The 20,085-nt window shown below is 43.8% G+C and overlaps 1 protein-coding gene across 13 annotated transcripts in view; it reads left to right on the top strand.

Annotated features, from left to right (window-relative positions):
• Positions 1 to 20,085, top strand: part of LOC147013640 (rab GTPase-activating protein 1-like) — a 337,271-nt gene that overhangs the window by 117,294 nt on the left and 199,892 nt on the right. For all 13 annotated transcript variants that reach the window (XM_085855705.1, XM_085855704.1, XM_085855702.1 and 10 more), the window contains 3 exons: positions 2,470 to 2,636; positions 3,955 to 4,114; positions 14,893 to 14,986. In XM_085855705.1, coding sequence (XP_085711831.1) covers positions 2,470 to 2,636; positions 3,955 to 4,114; positions 14,893 to 14,986 — 421 coding nt within the window. The remainder of the gene's footprint in view (positions 1 to 2,469; positions 2,637 to 3,954; positions 4,115 to 14,892; positions 14,987 to 20,085) is intronic.

Raw genomic sequence — 20,085 nt, 5'->3', positions numbered from 1 at the left:
ATGATTGCCACCATTGTGTCCAAATGGTGTGTTTTGCAGGAATTGAAAAGAAGGAGTTTATTTGTTTTCCACATCCGTTTCAGAATCTTTGTTTTGTTTTTTTTTAAACGAGTCAACAGGCAATTCTGGTCCATTGTTTTGAAGTAATTGTGATTCATGACACGTGGACTCGTGACAGGGGTAATTTGTGATGTGTGTGTGTGGTAGGGGATGGTTTCAGCTGTGGAATAGAAAAGGAAGGAGGGGGAGGTTTGAATGGCAAAGAGAGAAGGGTTGTGAAGAGTTTCGAGGAGTTACAAGCTTGAAAGGCGAACATGGCGAGGGACGGGCAGCTGGAACCAAAGAAGGATCAAAAGATGGATTGATAGACGGAGGGATGAAAGAAAACATGGGCATTCTATCTCATGACGCTTCTCCCTTCCAAAGGCCCTCTATGCAAAAGGTAGGAAATCTATCTCACATCAACGAAAGCAATATCTGAGTGGGGAAAAAAATCCTAGGTGTCTCTGAATGCATATGGGGGTCTTTTCCATCACCGCAACACGATATTTTCAAGTCAGACGAACACAGAACGACTGAGCCGGAGGTCTGATAAAGGCCTCCACAAATTCCAAATCAATCTTTAAAAAAATTGCGTTCAATTGCTATCTATTGCTGTGTTCTTTGCTCTTACATTCCGTAAGGATCACCCACTAAAAGCCGAACCTGGCCACGGAACACACGGAAGGCAAAGGACGGAAAAACATTTCTCATACTTAAAAGGGCTTTATTTACAAATTATTCTGGGAAAAGGGAGGACAGGACAATTGATAAAAAAACGGCACATATCTGGCGGTCGACAGATGCAGATAGGAATGAAAGGAACACACAATGTAATGAACAATGAAAACTTAATATAACCGGATTCACACAATGGAGGGGAACAGGCGAGGACTTTAGGCAGGCACGAGCTTGGATTCGTGTATGTGGTGTGGTTGGAGGCAAAGTGTGGCTCAGGGCGCAATGGCGATGAGTCGGAATGGCAACGAGGGGCAATGGCGAACAGTCCAATCTCTCGAACACGTCCTCCTCGAGCAATGACCAAAACACAGAGAGAGAAGAGACATGTTTCCTCTCCAAAGGCCTGACTCCAACTGGTGCATGCAAGCATGGTCACAGCCTTCGTCACCTCTGGGACCACCTACTTGGGTGGTGAGTCCTGTCATTGGCCACCCACTGCCTGTAGGCGTCGCCATCTTCTGGGCTGTTCCATTCTGTGAGATGGCCTCTCAGAAAAAAAGCATTCTGCCCTCAACCAGGGCTCTACAGCTCACTTTGCCACTTTGACTTGCAGTGTCATCACCAAACAGCCTAGGGTGATGTTCTTTAAAGAGCAGAAGCTCTTTCTATGCGTCTGTCTGTCCTGACCTAGCCTCGCCGAAACACAGGGTCAGACGTAATACAACCTTCCTCTCTAGTCTATACTGTTCTAAGATTATGATCACTGCCTTTTCGATGCATGTATTACATACAACTCGCTTCTGACAAATATCCTGATACAATGGGAAATCTAACCCACTTGATCACATGGTCCATACTATCCTTATGACAATTTATCTATGTACCCCCCCCCCCACCTCCCCACTTCCCCACTTGAATGTACCAGTATTTATTGAATATGACCTATTATGATTCACAAGTATGTACAGTATATTCAACATGCTTCTCAATAATTTGTGATTATAATTTGGCACTCTTTTTGAAGTCGGTACCCTCATATCATCGTCTACAGTATATAATATGCATTTCAATAAAAAACATTATCAAAGCTTTTCAACTTGCACTCTTCAGGATAAAACTGCAAGCACATGAACAAGAAGCACCAAACTCTCGTTTCTAAAGTTACAATGTAATGTCCTCAACGTTGATTGGTTGAGAGACAGAAAGGACAGGATTACCTGATTGGTGGAACCGTAGAACATCATGAATAATGAGTAGGTGGAGATGAATCACCAAAGTACAAAAGTGGGTTGGTGGAAACGATGATGGACAGGGTTGGGAGGGGGAGGTTGAGGCTTTGGGGGAGGGGAGATTGAGAACGATCATGTGGGGGGGGAGTTGGAGGAGGGAGGGGATTTGAATGCTTGGAGTGGGGAGGGGATTGATGCCTTAGGTTGGTAGAGGGAGGTTGAGGAATTGGGGTTTGGCCTGACTCCCACCAACAGTTTCAACCTGAAAAATCATACGGTCACCATGTGGGTATTTACTGCTTTATGTCAGCAAAGACGATTGTGAGACCTACAGTATTATGAATATCGGTTGATAGATGCAATACGGTTTACACATGTATGTTGGTGCTTGAATTTTGGTGTAAATCAGGTTTGGTAATCACTATCGATATAACTTGCATCTAGACCTGATATAACTGCTTCTCTTTATATCTCACTCAAAGTTCATACATGTTATTCATTTGCTTTCATTGTGTTCCAGATAAGCCATTGCCTTTGTGCTTGGCTACCGATCTGATCATCTCTGAGGTTCAAGATCCGATCCGTTTTGTCATTGATGCCCCAGTTCGTGTGTTTTCATCCACCGAGTGGTTCTGGCATTTTGGAAGAAGAAGTGTCATGGACACTTTCCACCTGCAACTGAAACTGGTATGCTTGAGTGTTGTCTTCCCATCGAGTTAGTCGGCATGATTCTTTGTCTTTGACTGGCCACATATATATGTGCTTGAGATTATATAATCTGGACAATGTTTTGTGGTTTCAAAAGCTGAGCTCTCCAATCTGATTGGCATTTACCACAAACTTGGTTCTATGATAATTCTGCGGATTTTAAACATTGTACAATGTACATTCATTCAAATTTCGAAATTCATTCAAACATTTGAGGTTCTTCCGGCGTAAAATTGCTCTTAATGCTGTCGGTCCTTGCTCACAATACTTACAAGTTCCTCGAACAAGACGTGCTTTTTTCTCTTTCCTTTATTGAAACCGTTATTGTTCTCAACATCTCAAGTTTGTCCTTAAAATTTTTTTTTATTATTTTTTTATGATTTATAATCAGCATTTTATATTTAACTCCACTCCAGTGTGTGCATACTCAGAACTTTTCACACTACTCTTGAAACAGTAAGAGCTTTAGTCCAAGAAAATAGGAAAATTAGTTAATAATTTTATTATTTCGGCAGAATGTCTTGAAAACATCTTTAAAATGGGGATCTTTCATGTCTTCAAGTCAATGTGTACATGACATTGGGAGAACATTTTTCTGAAAGCACATGATGCAGGGTGGGGCATTTATATCTGACGGTTTTATTATCTTTATAACTTTTTTGTTTCCAAACCAAATAAAATAAAATTTCTATACAGCACAGACACATACTTAAAGTTTTTAAAATCAATTTTTATTCTTTATTTCTTAAAAATTACATCAGACAATGGGCCCCTTTCATATTTGTGCATTCACGACAGCGGATCATCATATTGTTCATTACCGTAAGCATTGTCTCTTGATCAATAGAGCGGATGGTTGCAGTGATATTTGCCTTCAATTCATCGATCGATGTTGGATGTTCCTTATAAACTTTGCCCTTCAGAAATCCTCATAGGAAGAAATCTGATGAAGTTAAATCTACCAAATCAAAGTGTGCCTCATCTGTCATGATGACCTTGTTTGTGAAATTGGCATACTCAATGCATTAAAAAAATTAAAAATTAAAAATGCTCATTGCATTTAAAGTGCTCCATCATTAAAAACTCTCAGGTATTATCTGTAAAACAAAGGAAACAATTATGAGTTACGCCAAGACTGCTTCCAGCTAGAAAGATTGCAAATGTATCAGATATAAATACCCCACCCTGTACTATCCACCTTGTAACTTTACACCGATAGTTGAATAGGCTGAGAAGGTAATAACAGAAATTAATTTGAAGAATAGCTCACTGTTCCTCAAAATGTCTGCCATCGTAGGCATCGAGTGGCGAGGCAGGTCTGGAACTGGTAAGATTGTGGCGTGAGGTTGATCGTACATCAAGCGGCCTTCCAGCGAGCCCCTCACTGACCCTTTCCGCACATGGTTCGCAAAGCTCAGCTTTCGCAACACCTACGGAGGATGAAGATGAAGATGGTGGTGGGTAATTTTCCTCTCCATTTATCGGGATATGTCTCTCTCCCTGTCCGCCCATATCTTCATCCATCATGACAGTAAACTACCAATTGTTCTGATTTCGGCTTTGGCAGAGGAAAGAAAATTGAGTATCCCCCCCCCCCACCGCTACCCCCACACTTTACCTCTTACTATCCTTTTTATAAAAAAAACATTTTAGCCTCTTTTTGCATCATAGTTCATTTTATGTTTCTCCCTTCCTATTTTGCTTCTTTCTCTGCTCATCCACATCAATATTCATATTTAACTGTCCTAATGCTCTGGTGCTTCCCAGTTTAATATCCCAGCTGATGGCTTGGTTTATATTTGTGTTGCATCAACCATGTTTCTATCTGATGAGGGGTTGCAAATCAAAAATGACTCTGAATTATAATTCGTTGAGATTGTACATCACAGGATAAGGACATGAAATGTCAATGCAGTTTTACATGAATTATGTCCAAGGACTTCACAAAAATGGATAAATTAAGATATAGCATAGGGGATTTGATCCTGAAATCACATTATTTGCTGAGATGGGAACACAGAGTTTAACCCATGTTGATATATACTGCAATCCCAAGAGAACGTTGCACACTGTCCCTTTTGATTACCTTGTGGTCCTTGCCACATACTCTCTTTCTCACCCACACCCATTGCCATTTCACTTTTATTGTTTCACTCTTCACCAACAATGTCCAACCAACATGATTTCTGCTGTTCCACGTTGGCGGAGCTGTAACAAAAACACATTGTACCACACATAAAACGCATTGTACCATACTCCACATTGTACCATACATTTGTGCTGTTCACCTTTATACCACATCTTCACATTAATGCTGTTACATGTTTTGGCATTTGATGTTACAATATATATATATATATATATATATATATATATATATATATATATATATATATATATATATATATATATATATATATATATATATATATATATATATATATATACCAGCAAATAGCACCCATTGCTTCGCTGATAGGAATACTGAGCGGGGGGGGGGGGGGGAGGGGGGAGCGGGGAGAGGGAGGGATGAGAGAGAGATATATAAATATGTTATGCTTTATGAACAATAACACACACACACACACATACACACACACACACACACACACACACACACACACACACACACACACACACACACTCGCACACTCGTGCTTGGCTGATATGGGCAAGTTGGAGTCAGTGTGATTCCCGACTATAGTATGTACTGTATACAACCCAGAAACCTTGAGTAGCTTTCACTGAAAAACATCGTTGCATTTATATAGACATTTCAGGGAGATGTTCACAAGCATTATTCTTTATAAACAGCTGCGTGTGAAGGATGGAAAGAATAAATTTTGGCTCGGTCATTTAGAAAACACGTCAATACAGCAAACTGCTAGGAAATTGGGTTTTATTTCACACCCATTCACTCAGAATGATGGAGCACGAATCACTTCTTCAGGCTGATGGCGCACAAATCACTCCCTCAGCATTATGGACCATGAACCATTCGCTCAGGATAATGGAGCACAAACCACTCACTCAGGATAACGGGGCACGAACTACTTGTTCAGGATAATGGGGCACGAACCGCTCACTCAGGATGACGGGGCATGAAGCACTCGCTCAGGATGACGGAGATGGAACCACTCATTCAGAATGATGGAGCACGAACAATTTGCTCAGGATAAGGGAGAATGAACCACTCGCTCAGGATAACGGGCACAAACCGCTCACTCAGGATGACGGGGCACGAATCACTCCCTCAGAATGACAGAGCACGACCCACTCGCTTAGGATGATGGAGCACAAACCACTCGTCAGGATGACGGAGCACGGAGACAGACACCACACAGATGTGTCCAGAGACAGACGCTGCCTGGACGTGTCTGGAGGCAGACACCGCCCAAACGTGTCTGGCGACAGACATCGCCAGGATGTGTCCGGAAACAAACACCGCCCAGACGTCTCCGGAGACAGACACCACCCAGATGGGTCCGGAGACAGACACTGCCCGGATGTGTCTGAAGGTAGAATGTACTGTGCAATTTCTTCTGCAACATCAATTAATCAATTAATTCCTGCATTGCCCGAGGTTTGTGTTGGAACTGCAACACAAATTACACACAAACATGCTAACAAAAACACGAGATAATGCCATACTTCAGAGAAAACCAGTTTTTTTTCTCTCTACAACAACAAGCTTCGTGTGAGAGCAAGATTGAATTGACAGTAGGATAGTTGGGCCATAATTGGGCAAAATCAGGAAAGGAATGAACAGACAAGAAAGGAACACAGAGAGAAGGGCTGGAAATACAGAAACCAGCGAGTAAGAGGGTGCGTTAGGAAGTGTTCATTGGGGTATTAAACATCAGGTGTTAGGATGGCGGATGACACAAGGTGGTGTTGCACTGCCTACTTGAAGCGCTGGAGGGAAGAGTGGGAAAGAACGGCCTCTAGAAAGTTGTTCCATCAACGGGACAAGCGAGGAACAAAGGAGTTGATGTGTACAGTCAGCCTGGATTTTTGGAATTTTAACCAGAAGAGGGTTACCAAAAGAACATGTGCATCCTGGAGTTGCTGGGGAGGTTTGAAGGTCTGAGAAAGCAGATGGAGCAATATCTGAGAAGAGGGGGTAAAAAACAGACCACCGACCTGCCCGCGAAGCCAAGAGAATGGAGTATGCTTTGGCTTCATTGTGGGAGATTCCAATAATGTTGAGAGCTTTAGATTCTGCAGAATAAAGGAGAGAGAAAGAAATGTGGAGTAGATAACACAAATGCAGAGCTGTAAAAATATAGTACATGAGTGTCAACATGTACCTGACATCACTTAATAAACGAGATATGGAAGCAAGACAAAATGCCCGAGGAAGGGAAATGTGGTCTAATAATCAAACTACCAAAGAAAGGGAACACAACGGAATGAGGGAACTGGAGAGGAGCTATCCTACTGTGCATTGTCAGGAAAATGTTTTGCAAGATAATGTTGAACCGAATGTAAATGGTTGTTGACACGACCATCTGAAAGGAACAAGCTGGATTCCGGAGAAACGGGGGATGTTGGGATCAGATCTTCACACTAAGAACATTAAGAGCACAATGCAATGAACAGAACGAATGGAATGCAAGCCTTTACCTATCATTCATTGACTTTGAAAAGGTGTTCGACAGTGTGAATGGAGAGGTAATGTGGAAGATACCGAGACTGGATGGAGTACCAGATAAATCTGTATGGATGATAAGGAGTAACTTCAATGGATACAAATGCTGTGTGATTTGCAACAATGAGTTATCATCCAAATTTAGAGTTACCACAGGAGTCAGGCAAGGTTGCATGTTGTCTGCATTACTGTTTTTAGTGGTGTTGCAGAGAAGGAATGAAATACTTTGGAGGAACCAATTCAAAGAGCTAGAGGAACTCTGCAGATGATATCTGCCTGATGTCATCGTACTTACATATTGTTACGAATTAGCCGGTTCAGACGGCTTACGCACGACCGCTTCAGCCCAACCGCAGTCGTGCGTCCACTGAAAACCGGAATTCAGTCGTAGCTTCCTGGACAACTCCGGAAACCTGCTACGAGTGCCTTAACGCACCATAAACTGTCAATATTCTGTCCACGCGGTACAGGGTTAATCGCCGAATCTCGATAGACCTAATTATCCGCGCAGACAGAAGTACCGAGAATTTATACCTCGACAGAACTCGTACTGAAACGAGCCGCTAAGCGCGCTCGTTCCGTGTGCGTTGCCGAGCGGTTTTAATCGCCAAGTTCCGTCTGACCAAATGACCACTTTTATTTGGCTTTAATAGCCTGCTAATTTCCCGAACGTGTCGTGGAAGTCAATGGGAGGAAATGACACAACGAGCAGATTGACATTCAAACAATGGGGGCATTTATTTCAAATAGGCAAGCAATGGGGGAAGCGGACATGACACAAGCAAAGCCTACAGCCGATGTCTATTATGTACAGGCACGCACTTAACCAACAATTCTACTTATAAAGACAAGGTGCCACAGACTTTCATACAAAACCCAGGAAAAGAAATGGGCTCGTGAGCCTTTATTCCAACTCGGAGCCTGGATGACCGAAGGCTCACAAGAGGCCGGGCAGGTTATCTGACCGCCCCTTGTGACGGCTCGACGGTCTTCAGGTCGGTGACCCCTGGTGTCTCTTGCTTGGCCCTCGTGTCGCACGTGCCAGTCGCTTGAGCGGCCGGGCAGCTTGAGCAGCTTGATGAGCAGCTTGAGCAGCTTGGCGAGCAGCTTGCTCGGTTCCCCTCGGTCGTCCGGCCTTCACGCGGCCTGGTCGGTCGGGCCTGGCCGGCGACGCGCTCGGAGGGGTGAACTGGTCTTTGTTCTTTTAGTTGATGCTCTTCGGGACCCGTTCACTACCTCAGCGTCGCTCGACCGTCTCAGGGCCGTTCGACCGGACCACGACGCAGCTGCTCGACTCCAGAGAGGGACGAATATCCCGAGTGCCCGCTTCTCCGCACTGCCACCACCGTCTGCCTCCTCCCCCGAATGCGTGCTCCATGTGCCTTCCTCTCCCGCGACTGCCCGTCTCCAGAGAGCGATGAATCTGCCGAACAAGCCCCAAACTCGTTCGAGCTCCGCCCACTTTTCCCCTCCGACCTCTCACTCCTGGTAGGAAACCCCAAGTCCGACGTCACCAGTTGGTTTCGGGGAAGCCCTCGTTTTGATCCGTTTATGCAAATCGGCTCGCGCCGGGGCCATTCGCGCCCCATGGCGGTTGGTGCGGAGGGAGCGTTGCTTCTCGATGGTGAGGAGATGACGGTTGCTGCGATGTTTGTTGGAGATGTTGTGTTGTTTTAAAATAAAAGATAGAGAAAGAATAACGGCTACCTCAAAGATTCGCAGCCCGGCACACAAATGATGCCCTTTACACATCGGTGGGGATTCTAACCTGAAACACTTACTTATCGAAATAACTGATCTTCGGGGAACGTGAATGGTTTTTACAGACTCGTCCCGAGTCGTCAAATTTTCGTATTACGGATCAATGTAAAATATAATTCTGCTGAAGGTGAAAGTTAAGTGCATTATTTCATCAGAGTATTATAATCCAGTAAAAAACCTATAATTGTCATGCAGCCTTACACCAGATAACTGTAGCTTTTGGGGAAAGGGGTTTGCACTGTGAAAGTCAATTGAATGGAATGATGAACCTTGCCAAGGTCGAATTTGCCTCGAGAAGACCAACAGCTTATGAGAAGGCTTTGAAAAGAGTCTTTGGAGTGACAACAAAATAAGATAAGAAGTACACCAAAGGTTACGTGGCTCAGCTTTGATCACAGCTCTTGAGATGAGAGGCACCAGACTGCCATCCTGACCTTGTGAGCAATACACCATTCTGGTTCAATGCAGATACAAGGCTTGTTGACAGTTTGTAAACAAAACAAATTACAGAGAGAGAGAGAGAGAGAGAGAGAGAGAGAGAGAGAGAGAGAGAGAGAGAGAGAGAGAGAGAGAGAGAGAGAGAGAGAGAGAGAGAGAGAGATAGATTAGATAGATGGATAGATTTGAACTGAGAGAAAAACGGCTGTGTGCTGCATTTCTTGTGATAGAATTCATTTTAATAACCAGCTCATCCAGTAAAGAGGGAATCAGCTGACTTTTGCGTATGAACCGGGACAGGTTCTGCAACTCCAAAGCCCTGACTAAAGAACCAGCTCCACCCCATGATACGCTGGTCGTTATTACCTATAACACTGGTCGGTCTACTGATTGAAGCTACTGCCTTGCTGTTGTCTCGGAGATGACTTCAAAACAGACATCTCCTCGCAGGCTGCATCGAGACGGCAGCCTGCCTGTTCCTTCACTCTCTCCTCACCTGTTGCCAGTATGCATGGTCCTTAACAGTATGCAGTCCGAAATTGAGCATCAAACAGCTTCATCTGTGGACTCAGGTTCATCTGCATACTTTGGTGATACCAAGCTCATCATCTGAGGACTTTTTGCAACGTGACTGGCCGGTCAGATTCAACCTCTGCACACTCACTGGACAAGATCCTTTTGTGGACATGTTCACAGCCGACCCTTCACCCATTCGTAATCTGCTCTAGTTTATTTTACAAACTGCTTACCTGTGATAAGTTCCCACCTCAAAAGTCATGAGTTAATTAATAACTCCATTGAAATCTGTGACTTTGGTACTTTTGTAATTTGGGGATTCCTGAAAAAATCATGAAGGGTTTGTTTTAATTTTTACGAGCATATAAGACCCATTGCTTCACTGCTGGGAATACCAATCTTTGCTGCGATGGCTAATCTATGGGGCAAGAACAAAAAAAGGATTCCTGGCATATCCTGCCCTCCATGCAGGGATGACCAGCATCTCAAGTTGGTGTTTACTGTTTTGCCACGTGTGCCCATGTCCATACACAAACTATCCTTTTATTTTCTTTATTTTGCGTCACAAACCTTGCTGCGAGTTCCCTGAATCCACTGTCGTTGGTTAAATCCGTCAATCCGTTCTCAAGTTTTAGCAAGACAAACAGACAGACAGACACTGCTCCTTTTATAATGTACATTTTTACGTATGCACTTGAGAGGAATTTTTGGGGTCACGTGCCTCTTCCCCTCCGGGAAGCACCTGTCGCATCAGTCCGCCACCCCTCACGTACGGAGAATACAACGCAGAGGAGAAGAGGGAAATTCTCCCATTTTTCCTTCCACCTAATTGTCAGTTCAGGCCAGATCAGATTGGTGATTTGCTACAGATACCATGTAAACCTGTACTAACCTGTTCCATGGTCCGATTGTCAGTGACAAAACCTTCTCCCCCACTAGGTTTCCTGGTAAGGGGGATGCATGGATATGGACTCCCAGCGGGATTAAAAATAAAACCTGTCAAATGATGGAGGAGCTCCTAGTGAGCCAACAGCCATCCATATCTGGTGCCCAGCTGTGTCCACAGACATCCTGCAGTTGGATTAGCCATTGCTAGAAGTTTGCGGGCAGGATTTGCACTCCGGTCATCGCAAAACACTTCATTCCACAACATACACAAAAGCACACACAGTAAATCAAACCAAGAAAAACCCGCTCTGTGGGAGTACCTCCTGTGCAGCTGCCCTTTGTAGGACAACTCACCGGATGATGGAACTGGGGCAAAACCTTAGGGACCCGCATTCTTTGATGATGGGGGGGTGGGGGTGGGAAACCAAAAGGCAACCCTGCTGGGTCAGTTTGTGGTGGTGTGTGTTGGGGGTTGCTGCGGTGTCGTCTACTGGATGGTGGTCTCCTCAGATTAACCTGACACAGTCCCTTTGGGTGTGTGCCTGGATGTCCTCACTCTAAGAGAGGATGACCACCTGTCTCTGCTGTCATCTGAGCTCCAGCATTCGAACATCGGTATTGTAGCGCTTTCTGAGGTGCAGAGACCAGATAGTGGGCAGATCATGGTGGGTGGCTACATATACTACTGGTCTGATCGCTTTGATGGATACCATTCTCAGGGAGTTGCTGCAGCTGTATCCAATAAGTTGATACTCTCTTTGAGTTCCATTTCCCTGGTCTCTGTATATTCTCCAAGTGAGGCGAGCGATCTCACTCTGAAGGAGACATTCTATGCCACGCTGGAGTCGGTGGTTGATCGGTGCCTCAGGCGAGATACTCTGTTTGTCTTGGGGGATTTCAATGCCTCGTGTGGCACTGATAGGGATGGTTATGGGACATGTGTTGGTCCCCATGGGTCTGGAACCAGGAACCAGAACAGCACTAAGTTCCTTGACTTCACAAGATGTCATGGACTAAGGGTGGTTGGTTCATAGTTTCAGTGCCCCCAGCCACATCGCTGGACTTGGTATTCCAGATGGACCATGTTTTTTTGATGGTTGCTGGAGGTTGCTCGAGAACTGCAGGGTCTACCAGAGTGCTCATTTCATCATTACCAATCACAGGCTTTGTGTCACAACTCTGAAGCTGTGGCTCAAATCCAATATAATGGTATCATCCCAGCCTATGCTGGATGGCTGGCATGCTCAAGGATGAAAGTATAGCTGAGGAGTTTGCGAATGGGTTGATTGGAAGGTGTAAGGGGTTTCATGGGATCCTGAAGAGTTGTGGAATGCCTTCAAGGCTACCATCCTTGATGTCTTGGAACCCATGGTCAGGTTACGATGAGCTTTGTCTCCCAAGGGACACCGATACCATTGATCAGTGTTGTAGGGCCAGGCTTGATGGCAGAACTAAACTGAGCTGTTCAGGGAGCTAGGTGTAATACTGCACTTTTTATGAGGGTGGACAAGAAGGCCGATGTCTGAGGAATCTGTGAAAAAGTAGAGCATCGCCTCTGGTAAAGCGATTCTCATCCTCATACAGGAATCAGTGCATTGTGTTCCTCCAAGGCCATCCCTCAGTGTACTGCAGTTAGAGTGGATGGTGTTGAGGTATAAATAAAGGAGTCTGAAGTGAAGGCTCGCCAGGCTGGTTACTTTGAGCAGCTTTACCAAGCTGACCCACCAGCTGTTGAGTTGGATATCAAGAGTGTATCTATCCCTAATGCTGACCCTCCAATGAACTGTGAACGTCCTTCGTTTGTCCAAACCAGGCTGCCATGAACCAGTTGAAAAGGGGTAAAGCTCCTGGGATCTGTGGCATCCATGCTGAACTTCTCAAGGCTGGTAGAATTGCTGAACTCATGTCATTGCATTTAGGTATGTGCTCCGTTTGTAGCACAGGCATCATCCAAACTGACTGGAAGAGGGTCTTGTTGTCCGTCTCTGGACAGGGAAGGGTGATCGCCAGGACTGCAACAACTTTCCATGGGGTGGCGCTGCTATCAGTGTCAGGCAAGATCTTTGCTCATATAATTCTTGATAGGGTTCGCCATTGTCTGCTTCAGCACCAGCATGCAGGGCAGTCTGGCTTCACACCAAGGAGGTCAACAATTGACCATATCCTTGCTCCTTGGGTACTCACCAAAGGCAGGTGAGAGTTTCGGCAGAATTGCTCACAGCTTTTGTTGATTTACGCAAAGCCTTTGATTGAGTGAATTGGGATGCCCCCTGGAGGATCATCGCTCTCCGTGGGGTGCCAGCAAAGCTGATTGATCTGATGCCTGGACTATACTCTGGTACTGAGAATGCTGTGAGATGTGATGGTTCCATCTCTGACTTATTTCCAGTTGTCACTGGAGTTCATCAGGGGTGTATACTGGGCTGCATACTTTTCATCACTTGTTTTAACTGGATTCTATGGATTATGTTAGAGAGATCAAGCTGTGGTACATCATTTGGGAATGTCAAGATCTCTGACCTTGATTCCACAGATGATGCAGTCATCTTTGCAGAGACATGGGATATTCTGATGGGGGCCCTCGAGATGTCATGGAGAGATTCACTTTCCTTGGCAGTGATATTGATGTCTGTATGTTGTGAGCTAGAAGTCGATAGATGCCTATATCGGGCCTGGGGAGTCATGGTTTCACTGGACCATGGGGTGTGGTGCTGTCAGTACCTATGCAGGAGGAAAGTCCAAGTCCTTGGTGCTTCCAGTCTTGCTCTACTGATGTGAGACTTGGACTCTGACCAAGGATCTAAGAAAAGGACTTCACTCTTTGGTACGAGGTCTCTTCGGAAAATCATTGGCTATTGCTGGTTGGATTTTGTGTCTAAGAAGCATTTTCTGAGAGAGATGCTAATGAGAATAGTTACCTGCATTGTCTGTGAGTGTCAGCTATGGCTGTATGGACATGCGGCTCATTTTCCTGACATTGATCCTGCTCAACAGATTCTCTCAGTGAGAGAGCCTCGTGAGTGGAGGAGGCCAATGGGCCGACCACGTGCCTCGTGGTTGCAGCAGGTTGATCGGTATCTCAAGGAGATGAGAATTTGCCAGGCATCTGCCTGAAGCAATGACCAGACGGAGGCCCCTGGAGTGGATGTGCTGACGCGCTTCTCCAGCGCATGCCCCCATACCTGACTTGACCTTTTCCCAACAGGTTCTGAGTATTATGTTTCCACAGAAGTTCTGTTCAATGCATCCAAGTCTGTCTAACTCTAATAGCTACATAAAGACCAACAAACAAATTGTGCCAAAGCTTTTGGCTGTGCGATGTGTGTGTTTATGTCGATTTATGATTTGGTGTGTATGTATGACATGTCTTGTGGAACTCATTGTAACATGGGTTGTGTGATACATGCTTTATCCTCACAGCAAATTTTGCATTTCACATTGCAACATGTTATCATGAATGACATGCGGGTTGTATCACTCAACCCACCTCACAACATTGGTTATTACATGATCCGAGTGATATGATTTGCATCAAGCAAATATGTTTTACAAGGATTTACAAGGAATTAAGGCACAGGAGACCATTCTGCCCATCATGCCTCCGCCACACCAATAACAGATTTAATCAACCCGTCGATACCCCTTCCCTTCGTGTGCAGCCTTTTTGTTTTAGCTGCGACACTGGTACTCATTTCACCGACCTCAGAAGGATGACAGGCTGAGTCAATCCCCTGGTGTTAATTCAGCAGCCAACAGGGCTTGAACTCAGAAGCCGAGGATCCCAAGCCACCACCCTAACCGCTAAGCCAACACCAGGTTGAAACCTGGTGATTTGATGCGCAATATGAGATCCCATGACATTATGATTAACATGTACTGTGTGGGCAACTTGACAATGTGACGTCACATTCAGTATGCTTTATATGATTCGTTTAAAATACACTGTTGTGTAAGTTGTGATGCACTTTGTGCCATGCACAGAAAACGATGAGCCGTTGCTCAGTGGTTCCGGAGATGTATCTCGTGAGTGTACTGAAAAAATCTTGGAGGCTTGGTCAGACCTGCTGGCAAAGTGGTGAGTTGTTCCTATCACTTCATCGTAAACTGTATAAGTACCCATCATCATACATCTAATGACCTGCTATAATACAAGGGAGAGTCAAATGAAAACAGGACATCCAAGGAAATGGTCTTTGACTGAGTTCAGTGGTGGCCTCTTGGTAAGGAAACTAGATTGAGATACAAGAGGTTGTTGTGGGTTCAAATCCAACTAAGGCAGCATTATTAAGGGTTCACAGTGTCATTTTTGTCGATGCTAATTTCAAAACCAAACTGAAGATGATTTTTCCATCATGCAAATATTGAACATTTGCTGTTTATTTTTCAGTCCAGAGTTTAATTGATTGAAAATCAATAGGAAACGTTGCCAATTTCGAGACGATGGCATCTCTTGTTGAATGCAATGATCAGTCGTTATCATTCCATCTCCAAGTAATGTATACCTTACCTGTCCAGTGTCTTCAAATAAGCATTTCACTTTAAAAGCCTTCTAAATACCGACAAATAACACATACAAATTTTAACTCACCCTCTACAACCCAAATAGCTGAGTCCAGCGAGCACTCACAACACACTGCGAGGGACTCAACACTTCCTCCTGAGGAGTACCACCACAAAGTACCAGGAAACTCTTGCTCAGCAGACCCAGTCTGCAAGAGGGGAGGAGGGATGGATTTCCAGACAGATATAAGTTACTCGAAGATAGAATGATCAGCAATGATCATTACAATTGACATTCATAACTTGTACCTACCCTGTCAAGTCTTTTCAAATAAGCTAGACTGGCACCAAGCGGCAGTCGGTGGTGGGATGACTAGAGTTGCTCCCTCAGGGAATTATAGGGGTTTGTGAGAGGTGTGACTAGCTGCAGAGAGGGAGGCTATAGCAAGGGAAGAGTCTCTGACTTGGACACGGAGCAGGGAAGGGAAGAATCTCGAAACAATGAAAATGACTCTGACATCAACAAAAGAAAATGTGTGATTGGGCAGAGGTGTGTAGCTGTGTAATGCAGTGCACTACACTTGTCACATCGTCATTTTATGTACGAGTGGCTAAAAAAAATCACAAGTGAGCAGATATTTGGACTAAAAGGTTGCAGGTCTATGTGAAGTGGCTTTCTCAGGCTGGGGCTGAAGGGTCTGACATTGTGTGGACCACATTCAGAGAAGGATGTCTTCCTTCTTGCGTACAGAACATCCGGTAAGCTTGCTTTTGCCTTTTGTCTTCTTTACAGATGAATGGTAAGTTGTATAACAAAAGGAACAGGAGAAAGAGAAGGGGGAGGGGGGTGGGGAACACACCAACAGCAGGGTTGAGTGACAAAATAGAGGGAGACTTGAATAAATAAGAAAAAAAAATTCAATGTAAAAACATACAGGGATGAAATCTCTAAAAAAAAACCAACCAAACAAGGTAGGAATGACACCACATTACGACAATACAATCCTCTTATGAATTACCGTCATGACATTTTATTTTACTTTTGACATTTTACTTTTGTTGTGGGATTGTGATGGAACAACGTCAAAAGATATCGTGATACACTGTGCATATACTTTGTTGGAACCAAGTACATCATGTACTATGTTGTGCATGAAAACCATGAGTAGTAATGTTGTCTGTTAATGTGCCCATTTTTTCACACAAGGTCCTCTATGTGCTCACTGTGGTGTCAACACACACAATGGCTTTGGCCCGGACACAGGGTGTCAGAAATACATGTCAAACACTTTGGAACTTAAGCACCCATCCAAAATAACTTCTTCTGTGATGTCATCTCTGCATACCTCACTTGCAGTTTCTGATGAATTTTGTTTCCATTTACCCCCCCCCCCCCTACTGCTCTCAAAAAACGGACCATTCATTGAACGCATATGAGTCCCCGCGAGGAGGAGTGATTTAAGCGACATTTTTTTTAATGATATGATGATGATGATCGGCTCGCATGATAGGGTAAGGGTTAAAATAGTGCTATATGGCATTAACTCCAAAATGGCCGATGTGGCCCTGACATCACTCCTCCTCGCTGCGCCTCATATCTTCCTTGATGCATTTTGTTCCTGCTGCCACCTTCTGGAAAGTTGCGCACACTGGGCAAAAATTGCTTTGGATGATGTTTGGATGATACTGCCACCGGAATGAATGACACCAAATGCAAACTGGAAGGCATCTGAAAATACAAATGCCTTCCACATCTGCTTTATATTCAGACTTATTCTTCTTCCATATGCTAAACATGACGAAAACAGTGTAATTTTTTTTACAAATAAATCGAAGATTTTCGGCAATCTTGACCTTTTGACCTCCAAAGTAATCAGATTCAGTGACCCAATTATGAAACCCTGCTCAAATTTCAAGGCAATCGGATGAAACTTATGATTTTATGCAGCCTTAACCTTTGACCTTTTGATCTAAAAAAAACAAAAAAAAAACAATCGGCTTCTAGCTTTTGATATTGTGAACCAATTCAGTGACCCAATAGGCAAATTCTTAAAATTTCAGGTCAATTGGATGAAAATTGATTTTATGTGATGCTGACCTTTGACCTTTTAATCTTTTGACCAAATTATGAATTTGTCTTCTCCATATTCTCATTGTAAAGGTTTGTTGAAAATTTGATGACAAAATCTCAAATGCTAAAAAAGAAAAGAAAAAAGTTCCTGCCAGGACAGACACACAAGGACACGATTGCAAAAACCCGTCTCCTGCTGCGCTAAACAAGTACAGTACATGGCACGTTTTCAGAGCCCATTTTAATACCATTAATTGTCTGATTCATCACACCTTGTGACTCATAATTTTCAAACTTGACAAAACACATCTCAGGGAATGGATTTTTTTTTTCTCACGACAGCTCGCATTTTCCTGTCGGGACTTCCTGTCCCTATATTGAGAACCACTCTCTCCTGAACTGTTGCGGAACCATCGCACCATGTCGTGTATTGATGAAAGCTCAGGCAACGCTTTCATACCACCTGATGCTCCCCGAGCGTGTCGTTATCGTGCATAACAAGGCAGTGTGAGGCTTCAGGGAATCTCAGAATAGGAACAACAGCAAAGCATCAAGAGACAGGTGCAGCCTCATGGGAAAGTGCCATGTTAATGAATTTAGAAACGGGGAGAAGAGAAAGAGACAGGGGCTCCATTTTGTGTTAATGTCTGTCCACATCGTTTTACTTTATTGGGAAAATGCTTCATGATTGTCAAAGCGTAAATAAAAATGAACAATTTTTTTTTGAGAAAGACTTTAGTAAGTGATTTGAAAAACCAAACGGAGCCGATAGTTTTGTTATGATGAAGAAGATACCTTAATAATATTAGGTGTGTTGGTGGAATGATATAACTATTAATATATCAAATGATTTCCCTGTTATGTTCCATTCTTTTTGCCCACAGTGATCTTGTACACATGGATTATGTAACCCAACGATGCAGGCATTATAATCCTTCAAAAGAGTATAATCACAGATCTAAGAACTCGAAACAGAGGTTGGTCTATTCAAAGAAACAATTGGACAACACAAAAAAGAGGATTTGATTTTAAGATTCCCGAACCCTTAGCCACATTAAGCAGGTTGCAGATCCTGAGTGAATTCTGGAGCAGGAAGAGAGGATAACCAGGAGGGAATGGGTGAAACGTATTTCACAATTTCCCCATGATGATGTCGTGGAATGCTGGGTGTCAGGTAGGAAGCATACACACATCATTCTACATGCAGCTGATGCAGTAGCAACGGGTTTGAAAGACTCGTAGTACAGTGTCGTGACGCCAATATTGACTCCTCATTGTTTATGTGAGGCAACTGAGCCTGGTGATTTGTACGAAAGTTAGGACTGCGATGAAACCATGTTTCATCAAAGTTCATGAGATTCGGTTGTCTAATGACATCGTGGATGGACTTTGTGCATATCGTTCCATAACCTAATGTGATAAGTTCAGCCAGCTCTTTGGGATCAGAGACAAAAAAAATGAAAGGTGTTCAAACAGTTTCCTTTTCTTTTCCATGAGTTGGGTCAGGATGAACTTCCGACAGAGACTGCACTTTATTCTGCAAAACATTTAGTTTGTAGACTGCATGATCCAAGCGCGAGTCATGTCTCCAAAGAGGTTTTACGCTGTGTGAGGTTCCATAAGATCAAAACTAATGTGGATACTTTCCCATCAACCAGAGATTTGCTGGTACTTCACATGGAGGGGGCCCACAACTTCCATACTCGTGTGTGAAAATTCCCTCTCAAGACACATCCTGCATTGCTATCACCAACCAATTGAGGGTAGCACCTGTTGGATGGTCAGCTCGTCTCAAAGCTAATGACGAAGGAGCCTAAGCCAGCAGCACGTCCTGAGCTAACCATCTGCAGATCCAAGGCCACGGGACGTAGATGTTTCACAAGACGATGTATCTGCCGGAGAAAGGATTTATTCTCCATTGGAGCGTGTGTGTGTGTGTGTGTGTGAGGGCGTATAATGGTGCAATAACTCTCAAGAACATCATCTCAATAATGAAAACTGATCACAACTCCTTTTTCACAACTTTGAGCAGGTTTAACAGCAAAGATCACTTTTTAATGAGTGCACTTCACCCCCCCCCCAACCGGGATTGTGTCCCATACCGAAATTCATCGAATGATTTGCCGAGATGCCACCAGGTCAAACACTCATCCAAAGGGGTTTAACTGCGATTTTAAAATGGTTGCCAGCTTTTACCCAATGATGCAAACGGGATTTCAAATTCCTGATTTGGCGACCTGACTAAGCAGGATGGAATCCTCTGCAAGAAACTGCTGGCCTGCACATACATGCAGATAAAACAAAGTGCATGATGTTCAATGTTAATGGAGAAGTTAAAACTGCCAGCAACAATATCCTTGAAAATGTTGATGATTTCAAGTATCTAGGATCGTATATTAAGAGTAGGACGTTTCAATAAAGATAAATAAAATATGGAAATCAGAATTGCCACAAAACTTCAAAATACAATTTTCAAAGCAACAGTCAAAAGTATTCTACTTTATGGAGCTGAATCTTGGACACTCATGAAAGTACTTGAAAGCAGACAAGATAGATGTTTCACTAGACTCCTTTGAGCAGGACTAATATTAGTTCGAAGCAAC

The sequence above is a fragment of the Eptatretus burgeri genome, chromosome 14, assembly GCF_056783735.1.
Source record: "Eptatretus burgeri isolate ZD-2024b chromosome 14, Ebu_testis_v1, whole genome shotgun sequence".
In the NCBI taxonomy this organism is placed as follows: Eukaryota; Metazoa; Chordata; class Myxini; order Myxiniformes; family Myxinidae; genus Eptatretus; species Eptatretus burgeri.
Note: the sequence above shows the minus strand (reverse complement) of the source record. Positions and strands in the feature narration are given on the sequence as shown.